Genomic DNA, 12,925 nt, shown 5'->3' with positions numbered 1-12,925 from the left:
ACGTGTTAGATCCGTGTGCCAAGTTTTTAAATTTATTTCCTAAGTTAAAGTGTAAATGGTTTGGCTGACCAAATAGTTTAGTTAGCATGTAAATACCAACGTTTCCCATGTTTGAAATTCTGTGTATATTACTGCTTTTGGTAGATTACACTGCAGAGTGTTTTTCTGACTGCTAGAGGGGGGGAAAAAAAATAACCACAAGTTTCTCTCTCTTTTCTTCTTAGCTCCCAGCACAGGTATTCTACACCTCACGTCTTTACATTCAACACATCAAATCCTTCCTCTGAGGGCACCCTTTCCCAAAGACAGCGATCTACATCCACACCAAATGTCCACATGGTTAGCACTACAATGCCAGTAGACAGCCGGATAATTGAGGTAATACTGATGGGGATGCTGGATTTGTGACTGGCTGTCTAATAGTCACTGGTTGGTGGTTTTTTTTTCTGTAATTCATGTACTGTTTTCCTTAACAGGCTGTGATAAGGATATATAGGTGGCACATCTGCCTAGAAAGTTAATAGCTCATTCTCACAGTCTTTATCAACTTCAGATAAGTTCTAGGTAGATTTCAATGTCTTTGTTGTGAGGCTTCACAAGTAAGTTTCACAGATGTGAAAAAGGAACAATTTCAGCTTGTCTGAACATATGTGTTGTTTGAGATATTTAAGAATGTTCTTTGAAACTTTAAGATTTGGATTGGGGGAGGGGGACTGGTTGTTTAAAATGAGACTAGAGGTGGAAGTCTGGTTGCAATTCTCAGAGTCTGGATGCTCAAGTCAGAGCTTACTGGCAGTGGTGCTGTGTTACACCCTTACAGAACTGATGGCTTGTGGGAAAGCCACCTGTATCTGAAAATACTTCAGCTGTTACTTGATTGCAGTAATCCCTTTATTTATTATTTGTTAATTTATGTTTCCCACTAGCTTGGATCCTTACACTGGAAACAGTGAGAGTATTTGGAAGTGAGGCCTAAAGAATCCTGTTTGTTTGTGTAAGAGAGTGATTTACAGGAAAGGCTTGCAGAAAGAAAGTGATGAAAAGCAGGACTTCAGAAAGCACCCTGTATTCCCCGCTGCCCCTCCTGGAATAAGTTAAGAAGTCCTTGGCCAAACAAAATCCTTTGACTTCTGAGTTTACTTGCTTACTGCTTCAGCTGGTAGCTTGTAGGCTTCTAAGAAATGTAAAGACTCCTAAATGTGCCAGAGAACTGCTCTGCATCTTCAGTGAGGGAAAATGAAGTACATTGCAAACCTGTGACAATTTTTTGGTTAGAAACATTGTGGTAGCTGGATTTTATGGGGAGAGACATCATTCCTTATAGACTAAGACTATCTGCTCTTCCCCCCTCCCACAGAGGCTTTGAACTACTGTCTTCTACGACAAAAACAAAATGAAGCCTTACGGAAAGAGAATATGAATTATTAAGCTTAGTAGTGTGATAAGTGTTTGGGATATTGCTTTCTTTATTCTTTATGCATAGTGGTAGAGAAAGAAATGCTTTCTATTCTGCCTATCATAGCGGATTGAATAAAAATAGCTGCCCTGCCTTAGAGGCAGTAGCTGCTTTTTCAGTAGGCTATAAAAAAAAAAACAACAACCAGACACAGATAGTGAGTACCCTTAGAGATGATATGAAAAAAGTCACCTTAATAAGGTGATTAATCAGTCTGAATACTCCTGTAATTTTTTTTGCTTGAACAGGAATAGTTATTTAAAAGTTTCACTGCACTTAATTATCATATGCCAAACAACTTTGGTTACTTTTTCTTTCATTTATCCTAATTTCATTTTTAATTTTTTTATACTTCCTCTTTCTGTTATCTCTTACCCTGTTGGCATAGAATAACAGCCTGAATGCTTCTCCCAGTTCCTGGTGCAGACGATTTTGTTTGAGGGGAAGAGTAGGTATTTTCTTGGTGCCTTTTGTTTTCTTGTGATTAACAGGATTGCTGTAACTTGTAAGCCATGGCAGTGTCCACATGAAGTGTTTAATCTGGAGCTGATTTAATGAAAATCTTTATAGCATGCTTGTAGATAAATATCAAGGACAACACTTGGAAGAGGCAAATTGATAAGAGTTCATTTTTAGTTAAGATGGATGAAGCCATACTGCTGTGATATTTGTTATGCATTTGAACAAGCTTGGATTAGAGATCTGCTTGATCACACAGCTTTTGAGGTATAAAACATTCTCAGATACACCTGTTGTGTGACAGTCTTCCTCTGGGAACTATTCTGTTAAATTTAACTGTGCAAAAGTGTAGATTAAGAATATGATGCACTTCACATCAGAGCAAAGGTGGCAGAATGCAGCACTGCTGTGTGGTGTCATTTGTATTGCAAGAAAAACTCTGAAGAACCCTTTTTGGGGTGCATTTGCTTTAGGATCCATAAGAAAAAAGAAAATATTATTCAAACCAAAACTGAAGTTCAACAAAGATACTTTTTTTTCCTCAGGTAGCAATTCTTTAAGAATTAATATGAGAGAAATTGAAGATTATTTAGTGGTTCTTTGCCAGCTTGCTTGAAAGAAGTTACATTCTCAGGCCAGTGTAGAAAAAAAACAGCGCTTGTTATTAATGCAGATTCTTATAAAGACTTACAGTCCTCAAACTGGACAAAGGTAGTAATTTACAAGAGTTCTCTGATAGTTTATACAGATTTTAATTCACTCAGGGATAGAGTAGAGGAATTCTGCAAGAATATGCTATTTAGAATTCAAGCCTGGGAGAACACAGCTAACTAGCAACAATGATGTATTCCATAAATGAATCATTAATAAGGAAATTCTGGGCTAATTTCTAGGCCGTACAGTGGAGTATAGGCTTGTCCTGTCTTCCTATGAAGTCTTACATTTATTATTCTACTAATTAGTTAGAAAGTTTGAATTGACTTCTATTAACTTTTACAGTATTTAACATTTCTGTAGTGCATGTTCTTGCTTTGTACTTATACAGTACCTGGATATTTTACGTTTCCTGTATGTACTTTGGGATAATGCATAGCAGGTGAGAAAAGTTGTATAGTCATGTTTGTCAGAGCTTAGCTTATCTTGTGCATGGCTGTAGAGTTGTGTTGTAAAGTGCCTGTGGCATGAGGTGAGAGTTGTTGCACTGTACCAAGTAGTGAGCTGTGTAAGAACATGCTTTTCAACCATCGTCAAACTTCTGTGGAAAACACTTGTTTTGAAATGGAGATGTTTTTGTGTTAGAGCACAAGATGTAGTCTATTATGTGTTGAAATACCTCTACCATATTATTTATAAATGCTCATTGACCTGGAATATTTTAGGGGCTTTTAAATGTTTTCCTACTTAAAATCCAGAACCTTTTTAAATGATTGTCCCCTGGAGATACAGGGCCATCCCTGGAGCTATGTTCAGATCAAACAAGCATGAACAACAATGGAGGGATGGGAATGGAGACAGTATTTCTCATGTTTATTCTTGTTCCATGTCTTCTCCCCCCCTCTTTTTTTTTTGTAGTAATACCTTTTAATATGCTGTGAATATTTTTAATGTGTTGTAAGAATTCGCCAGTTGCATGGGTTGTTTTGGTTGTTTGTTTTTTTTTAAAGCAAATAGGATTCTTGTAACCAAGCTGCCATCTTCTAAAGGGACTTGGTCAATAGTGTATGACACTTGGTTTAAACTGTCCAGAACTATTTCAACACATTTATTTCTGCTTGTTTAGTGCATACTGTCATATACTTTATTAACTATGTTGATATTTTCTCTGTTTTAGGATGCAATTCGAAACCATAGTGAATCAGGTATGGCTTCCAAAAATAAAGTATTGTAATTGTATTTTGTGTTTATTTTATGGTTTGTAACTTCTTTTTCTTCTGTTTTCACATGTAAGCTTCACCCTCTGCTCTGTCTGGAAGTCCTAACAATATGAGCCCGACTGGCTGGTCTCAGCCTAAAACCCCAGTCCCAGCCCAGAGAGAGAGAGCCCCTGGAACAAATACACAAGAAAAAAATAAAATTGTAAGTATTTTCGAACCACGGTGTATAAATACATTCAGTGTGTTAAAGTAGGATGAAATTAATGGAGTGTTGGGATGAATATCTGTACTTGAAAGACAATGAAAGCTGATGGAAATCTTCTTTGATTACTCTGCACTGAATGTGTAACAGTGATATAAATCTAGCTTGGGAAAGACAGCAATACTGCCTTATGCTTTAAGTACCTGGAAAAGCATTTGGATTTAAAATTAATTTCACATACAGTTCTGAAATTATTTTTTAGTATAGATTCAAAGCTTACATTTCTAAATATTTAGGGGCTGCATCTTTTTATTCTTTTTAATATGTTTTAATTTAACCTCCTTATTGCTTTTTGAATTGCACTGCTGTGGTTTTCATAGAAAATGCATATGCCATGATATCGGTAACAAAGTTGGTTAAAGAGTCTTGGAAAAGTCAATTTAACAAAATGGCAACTTTTCCTCACAGCTTTGATTTTAAACATAGAAGAAATAAAAATTAAAATAACAACGAATAGTGTCTGGATTTTTTTTAAGTTATTCTATTTTTTTAAAGTACAGTTGCTCAGTGGGACTCCTAGTTGTAAATCACGTGGATGTTTGAAAATTCTGCTCTCATATTTTTTGTTCATTATTTTCAAGTATGTCAGAGTTCTGTAATTTGAGCATTGTGATTTTTTTAAAGTAAGTTTCTTACATATTTAGGATATGTTCAAATAATTCAAGAATCCCCAATTACTGATTCCTCTTATGATCTCAGATCAGAGTTGATATCTCTAGAGCAGAATTCAGTGACATTTTCATAAGCGCTTAAAGCCTTACGCTGAAATGTTTGGCTTTCTTGTGTGGGGAAAAAATAGTTAGGGAAATAATGAAGTACTTTTTTTTTCTGGAATACTGTTAATAAAATAAATACTGTATGTATTTAATATTTGCTTTTGTTGCAGAGGCCTCGTGGACAAAGAGATTCTAGTTATTACTGGGAAATAGAAGCAAGTGAAGTCATGCTTTCTACCAGAATAGGGTCAGGTTCTTTTGGAACTGTTTACAAGGGCAAATGGCATGGTAAGTTCTTCACAGCTGTTACTGTCTTCTCAAAATGTTAGTACCATAGAAGGACAACAATGCAGAAAAAAAGTGTGCTTGAATGGTGCTGCTATATGATTATCTACCAGCAAAAGAACTAAGTGAGAAATATGGATTTCCTAATTTTTGCATTGAGAAAATTAAGGCATGGTGCCAGTGCTGAAATCTGAATCTCACAACTGCTAATTCTGTCTCCATCTATACGCTGAATCCAGCATCATTAATACCACGTTGTAAATTTTCACAGTATTATGTTAAATTAATTTTATTTTCCTTTTTTATTTTGAATACCTGTCATTTAATTAGTATACTTGTACTTGAGGTGGCAGGGAAACGAAGTAAGTATGAATTGTTTTTATGGTGGAATATTTCTAATTAAAGAAATGGTTGACGAGAGAGTTAATGAGAAAAGTTGCTGCGGACTTTGAAAAGAGGCACGCTGCAGAACTCCAGAATTAGGTTCCAAATTCAGGGTGTTTGGTTTTAAACAGAGATACAACTCCCTTTAGGCTCTAATCTAAAAATGAATGTGAGTTTCTTATTAATAAGTGTTTCACCAAAGTGTTTGCAACTACTCTTCATGTATCAAAAACTTTGATGTTTTAAAGAGGAAATGCATGGAGCTACGTATTAACATATTAACAAATAACCCTTAGTTATTTAAAAGGACATAAGAGGACTGTACAGCTATCACAGAACTCAGTGTAAATAGGATTCAGTATCACATTTAAAGTAACTGTACAGAGTTCTCCTGATTTCTGAGGAAAGCTGAGGTTAAATTGCCAAATAATGACAGCCTGATCTGATTTTATAAACTTAATTGATGTTAGCAAATAATTGACACTTTTTTTTTAAATACTGACTTTCTATTAAAGGAGAAATAGAAATAGTGGGAGAGCTTTTTGTTTTATTTGTTTTCGTTTTGTTGCCATCATTTGTAGTGTGGTCTTGAAAGATTGGAAAGTATTTCTATTTTTTTCTGTTTAGAACTGAAGACATGGGGAACTCATAGTGCACAAATTAATGAATTGTACACTTGTTTTTGTAGTAGTAAGCTGTTGTAATAGTATAAATGCAGCAATTAAAATGTCTTGGTGAAGTTGAAGGAAATTAATTGAAGTGGGGCAGATTGCTGCAAACTTAAATCGAATCTCTGGATTAGAATGGAGATTTCCTAATATGCCCAATGCTGAAGGGCTGTTTGAACCTTTGGAGAGCACCAATGGAAGGCCTGCTAGAGGATGTGTACAACTGTGTATAACCTGTATTAGGTTTCCAGTAAACTTCCTTGACTTAGTCTTCCCAAATAAAAATGAAATGGAGTGTCAAGGATGGTCTTGCTATGAGGAGTGCATGTCTTGTTGAATAGGTATCTTGCACTTCCATATTTTTCCAGATTGTTCTGATGGTTAAGTACTAATTTTAATATTTGCACCACTTCTGTTACAGACCTCATTTGGATCCTGTAGTGTCCTGTAGCATGCTTCTAAATTTAAAAGGAGGAAAGAAAACCAAGGCAGTTTAAATGGGTTGGAAGACTACCTATCATAAACACTCACATTTCCCCTTTGGCCCTGGTAATCAGCTCTAGGTTTTTGATGATTGGGGGGTGGTGGAAGCTAATTGTCTTCAGATTGTTGCTAAACAAAACAAGTGCTATTGTTTATTTCTTTCTGTAGAGAAAACTGCTTGGAGAATGCCATTGAGCTTAAAAAAGTGTGGCACATGATTCAGTAAAAACTGTTGAGGTTAAAAACATCTCTTAATCAGCAAGGATCATAATGGAAGCTATATTGAAAAACAGTTGGAAAACATTTGGCTTACAGTCAGTGGATGCTGCATCCTTGTCTTGGTATAGCTCCTAGCAATATACTTCTAATACTGACAGACCTTTTTATTGGTCTTGCATTGTACATAAACAGTAGTTGCAGTAGGAACCGGCTCCTTTTGAGCCTGATTTGATCACCATGTGAAACTGGTAGACTTTCTACTGCTCTGATGTGTGAGCAGAGATCTAAGTTAAAAAACAACAACAAAAAACCCAACATCATCAAAAACAATCAAAAAAACCACCAGACCTTTGCATACTGAAAATGTGAGATGGTTCCCTTTAGGAAGATGCTGAAGGATGAAATAGGAAGTGTGTGCATTTACTGAAGTTAAAGGAAAATATAAATGTATTAGAATGTGTTCAGTGTTTGTGAACTTTCTGACATCAAATTACACAGCAAACTAAACAGCTGGTAACTACAGTGGAAGATGCTGCAGTCTGTGTCAGAGTACTTTCTCTGAATCTTTCAAGTACCATTTACATATCCTTTCCATACTTTGCAACATTGTTTTTAATTGAGCTGTCAGTGTTGCTAATGAACTTAGTTGATGGTAATATTCTAGAGACGTGCTAACGTTTTTCAAGTCTGTTTTTGAAAAGAGATGATAGTAAGAAGATGAAATAATTGTAATAGCAAAAATCTGTCCTTCTAGGGATTTTTATCTTACTGTAAGCGATGGTTCTGTAATGCTAAGTGGCAGCAGCCTTTACATTGTGGGATAAGCATAATTGGGAGTAGAATATCTCTGCAATTTCTCTTACGTGTAGACTAAGACTAAGTTTCAGTTTACTTAAACTCCTTTTACCTTCCTGTGGCAGTGTCAGGGCAAGTTTATCCACTTTATGTTGTAAATATTCTGTCCATCCGTAGTTAATGTGAATTTGGTGTTTACCTCTTTCACTGAGGAACTGGTGGGTCTGGCTGTTAGTGGTTTCTTTTACAACAGTCAGCTTCACTCTACTATTGTACCTTTCAGAATCAGTTCAATTCTACTGTTTTCTAGATAGGGAAGCATGGTGAAAAATTAATGACTCTTAGGTTCTCAAATCCAGGTAAATGAATTATGTGGTCCTGCAGAAGTTTGTGGTCTTGGTCTGCTCACAGATTACTAGGGGCATTCTGTGCACAAACTAGGGTTTTTATGTATACTATGTGGTAAGATGATTTTGGGGAAGAAATTGCATTGCTACTAACTGTAACTACAAATGTATTTTCAGGGGATGTAGCAGTGAAAATATTAAAAGTTGTAGATCCAACCCCAGAACAGTTTCAGGCTTTCAGAAACGAAGTGGCTGTATTAAGGTGAGTTCTGTAGTTTCTTTGCTCAATTTTGTTATTTGAAGCCACAGCATTTGCCTGCAGACTAAACTGCCTTGCTCAATAGCCTATACTTAACAGGCAGCAAAAGCAGATCTCCAAAAAATAAAAATAAAAAAGAGCATACAGTGATATTTGTAAATACTGTTGTAGAGCTGCGAGACAGCAGTGATAATTCAGTGGTTCTTCACTGAGATTTCTGAAAGTTTTTTCAGGTAACTGATACTAACATCCACAATCCCTCAGGTCGTGTTTGGCATATAGGAGAAAGTGAAGATCAATAAGTCCTGCTGTAATTCTCATCGCTGGGCAGAATACTTGAGCTTTACATCTTTTTGCAACATAATTCCCTTTTTTAAATCTATTCCCTGATCTACGTATTTTGTTTTCAGGTATTGGTTTTGTAATGTCCAATTAAGAAACTGTAATTTTAAAATGGAATCCTGGAATTGATCTTATATAGAAGAATTACATTTTTTGTTCCCTTTGTTTTCCTCTTGGGATTCAGTCATATTTTAAGCTGTCACTTTCTCAGCTTTCAGGGTCACTTCAGTTATTCCAGTTACTTCTGTTAATGTCACCTGCGAATATGACGTGGTTACTGATGTCAAAAACAATGAATTCGTTTTGCAAGATTTTTTTGTTCACTTTGGCTTGAAAGCTGAAATAGATTTCTTCAGACAAGAGCACATCTTCAAAAGAACACGAAAACATTTTTATAAAGATACTAATTTCTTTTTCTGCTACTTCTATTAGGAAGACTCGGCATGTTAATATTTTGCTCTTCATGGGCTACATGACAAAAGATAACCTGGCCATTGTCACACAGTGGTGTGAAGGCAGCAGTCTGTATAAACACCTGCACGTTCAAGAGACCAAGTTCCAAATGTTCCAGCTCATTGACATTGCTCGGCAGACAGCACAGGGAATGGAGTGAGTAGGACAAGCAACAGTGTCTGTGCCTGTTTTATCTGTTGGAATGATGTTCCCTTTTTCTTCCCCAAGCCCTAGTATGTGCTGCTGCTGTAACACTGCACTAGGTCAAACTGGTATACTGAGTCAGGAGTTAATGTCTGAGTACAGATGCTGTGAATGATGTCTGGGGATGAATCTGCCTAATATTTCTGAACCTCTTAAACACTATTTAAGTTTTTGCCACATAGATCTAAACCTCAATATCTGATCTATGTTAAAGGACCGTTAAAGACTGCAATGTTAAGCAAGCAAGTAACAAAGGTTGTAACATCTTTAATTAAGCACTTACGTTTTATCTTTTTGTATTTTTCCCATATGGAATCTTAATTAATGTTAGACCACTAGTCATGTGGTAAACTGATATCAGAAGGCTAAATTTGTATGAACAGTATCCATTTATGTCACTTTTCTGCTGCTTCTTTCACAGCTATTTACATGCAAAGAATATCATCCACAGGGACATGAAATCCAATAGTATCCTTTCCTAATTTCATCTCACTGTGACATGAGAGTGATTTGTTGTTAACTTGAAACTTTTTGTGGGAGAGGGTGGGGGCTGTTTGTGAATTAGCTGTTTTAAATGCATGTAACAAAAATGAGTAATTTCTTGTGATGAATACGAAGTTATTTTAGCAAGGTCTTTCATAGAAAGTATATGCTTTCTTAACGAACTGCTGTTATAAAGGTGATAAAAAGAGAAGCAGCATTCTTCAAGTGTGACTTATTTTAACTGAATAGTATTAAAAGTGGTGTTACGATATTATGTCTCTATTATCTAGATAGTGTATTGGAGAGAAGCTTTCTGTTTGATGAGGAATGTGTGTGCACATTCCATACTGTATCCCATATATTTTTAATAAATTTAAAACATCTTCAGAAGACAGGCATAAATAAAGCCAGAAATCTTAATTTAAACTCAAGAAGGATCATTCAGAATTAAGTAGATAGATTGCATACCTACCTCTGTTTATGGATGCTGTAAAATTACTTTTTTTCTGAGATACAACTTGTAGCAACTAAGACAAATGAAACAAAAAAAAAAAACAAAAAAAAAACCCAGCAATATTCTTGGGTTAACTTGGATTTCTGATAGCCCTAACCAGACACTTCGTAATCATGTCAGAAAATTCAGAATTGTTCATTCAAGTTTTCTATAGAATTTCTTTAACAACTGTTTAGATATATTTCTTCATGAAGGCCTCACAGTGAAAATAGGAGACTTTGGTCTAGCAACTGTAAAATCCAGGTGGAGTGGATCGCAACAGGTGGAGCAACCCACTGGTTCCATTTTGTGGATGGTGAGCAAAATATTTTACTGCTGTGTAAATAGTTTTTCACTCTGGTAATACATGTTTTGTTGGTTGAATGCAGTAATTTTGACAGAGCTTTACATCTAAATGACAACCTAAGTTGTCAGTACTATGCAGACATTTATTTCAATTGTAGGATAAGTTAAAATTGACAAATTAAGTCTGATGCCCAACTGTCCAGAAGGTAGGCACTGTTCAGCAGTGTTTCCTCCTGAGTTTTTGGAGTTCTAAACATACATGGCAAAGGCTGACAAGGGCTGTTAATAGCACTGCAAGGAACTGTTCCAATGGGAGAGCCTTTTTCCTCTAGTCATCCCACCTTTCCCCAGAAGGGCTCTTCTCAACTGGAGAGCAAGCAATAGCTTTGAATCTGCTTAATGAGCTTTGTGGGATGGGTTATCTTTGTATCTTCTTCCTCTGTTCCATGCTGAGCACCTGGCAGCATCTCTTTTCATGCATGCTAGCTGATCTGGCATTAAGCAGCTTTATCAGGTGGATGGGAAAATGTAGAGAGCTCTCCTTGAAGTGTGGGACTGAGCACAAGTCATCTGTGGTACTTGACATGTACCAAGCTATGGTTGTTAGCACCGCTGCTGTCCCGTACCTTGTGGGTGATCGTTGCAGTGAGCTTTGAGGCAACTCAGAACTGTTGCAGATCAGTGTCAGTTTATGTATGGAAGTTCTCAAGTCGTACAGGGAATTTTCTGAGGGTTCTTTGGAACTGTTATATGTATATCTACATATATCCTATATGTGCATTTACTGATTTAGTAAGATGGAGAATAGCACTGACAGGACTTCTCCAGTGCCTTAGAGGAGGTCCTGAGGTTTCCATCCTTTGTTCAATAATTATTGATTGACTCCTCTTGGCCTTCCATTTTCCCATTCACTTGTCATTTCTGTTTCTTAGCTTATTAATACCACTTTTCACTAATTGCTTTTCTCCTTGTAAAGGCACCAGAAGTGATACGGATGCAAGACAGTAATCCGTTCAGTTTTCAGTCAGATGTCTACTCCTATGGAATAGTACTGTATGAGCTGATGACAGGAGAGCTGCCGTACTCCCACATCAACAACCGCGACCAGGTAAGAAGCGGTCACTTAACGCTGCATGTTGCTCCTGGGTAATAGTGTGTTGTATTTTCCTCAAGAAATGTAGGACAGATGCAAAACAAGAACTGGAATGCTATTTACGATATCGTTTGTTTCAGCAGTAAATGTGTGTAGTTGAGTATTTTCTTAAATACTGGCAGTAACTCAAGGAAAATACCTCCTGCTGCTGTGCTTAGTTACATCAGTGAAGTCTTGGTTTATAAATTTGTATGTAGGAAAAATTTCCTTCTGATGTTAAATATCTATTCGTAAATCAGCAAAGTTAGATTCCGTGCTTTTTAGTAAGCAAAAAAAAAAAAGTGGCTATTTATTATCTTTCAGTATTAAATGTTAGTGCAGAGTTACTTCATTAATGAAAGCCTTCTTCTGTAGAGCATGAACTTAAAACTGTTATAGCTTTTTGATGGCTGCTTTGTTGCATTCTGCTTTTTGTTTTTAAATGAAGATTGAATAATGAGCAGTGCACGTGTCTGCATGGGGAGAAACCATTATTTTTGCCTCTGTTGTGCTTTATAGTCTGCTGGACGAAAACAGAAAATGTTTTCCATTGCTAGCAATATCACTTAGTGTTTGTCTAAACCCCTTTTCCTTTATGCTGCAATAGATACATTAGTCATGATGATTACTTTCAACTCAATATAAATCTGCTTTGGCAGATGTATTTACTGAGATACCTGAAAATGCAGTTCTGCTGAGCAGTAACACTATCGTGCCAAACCCAGACAGCATATGGCTTGAGCTTGTAAGTGCTCAAATTGAGGATCATTTGTCACTTGTAGTCTTCAATTGAAGGAAATTGCCTTGTCACATAGTATGTCCTGTTCTTTTCTGACTGTAATAATGCCTTTGCATCTTGGGAGTATTATAAACCACAGTGTCACTCTGATTTAATTATGTTCTACATTATACAAAAGCAAGGCCATTGTTTCAGTTAACTGATTTGGACTAATGTACAACTCTGCTGGTGTGCTTGGCTTTGGCACTCACTCACGTTTAATGACTTTGGGACATCAGAGCTTTGAATGAGCGAAGCAGCTTCTTTGGCTTCAGTTCTCTGCTACCTACTGGCTGTTCTTTTTTAGATTATTTTCATGGTTGGCCGAGGATATGCTTCTCCAGACCTCAGCAAGTTGTACAAGAACTGCCCCAAAGCAATGAAGAGGCTCGTAGCAGATTGTTTGAAGAAAGTTAGGGAAGAAAGACCTTTGTTTCCGCAAGTAAGTGGCTTTTTTCAGCATGTAACAACTCCTAAGTATTTTATAAATAGCCATTACCACAGAGCACCTTAGGTGGATAAAAATA

At 36.5% G+C, this 12,925-nt stretch overlaps 1 protein-coding gene across 6 annotated transcripts in view; it reads left to right on the top strand.

The window, feature by feature from the left end:
* Positions 1–12,925, top strand: part of RAF1 (Raf-1 proto-oncogene, serine/threonine kinase) — a 40,842-nt gene that overhangs the window by 25,831 nt on the left and 2,086 nt on the right. For 4 of the 6 annotated variants that reach the window (XM_090148089.1, XM_090148090.1, XM_090148091.1 and 1 more), the window contains 11 exons: positions 225–378; positions 1,845–1,904; positions 3,747–3,774; positions 3,864–3,991; positions 4,938–5,055; positions 8,126–8,210; positions 8,982–9,158; positions 9,628–9,674; positions 10,380–10,498; positions 11,465–11,596; positions 12,706–12,840. In XM_090148089.1, the coding sequence (XP_090004215.1) occupies positions 225–378; positions 1,845–1,904; positions 3,747–3,774; positions 3,864–3,991; positions 4,938–5,055; positions 8,126–8,210; positions 8,982–9,158; positions 9,628–9,674; positions 10,380–10,498; positions 11,465–11,596; positions 12,706–12,840 (1,183 nt within the window). The remainder of the gene's footprint in view (positions 1–224; positions 379–1,844; positions 1,905–3,746; positions 3,775–3,863; positions 3,992–4,937; positions 5,056–8,125; positions 8,211–8,981; positions 9,159–9,627; positions 9,675–10,379; positions 10,499–11,464; positions 11,597–12,705; positions 12,841–12,925) is intronic. The other 2 variants (XM_031608894.2, XM_031608873.2) reach the window with 1 other exon arrangement.

Source organism: Phasianus colchicus, chromosome 11, assembly GCF_987193195.1.
Source record: "Phasianus colchicus chromosome 11, bPhaCol1.hap1.1, whole genome shotgun sequence".
In the NCBI taxonomy this organism is placed as follows: Eukaryota; Metazoa; Chordata; class Aves; order Galliformes; family Phasianidae; genus Phasianus; species Phasianus colchicus.
Note: the sequence above shows the minus strand (reverse complement) of the source record. Positions and strands in the feature narration are given on the sequence as shown.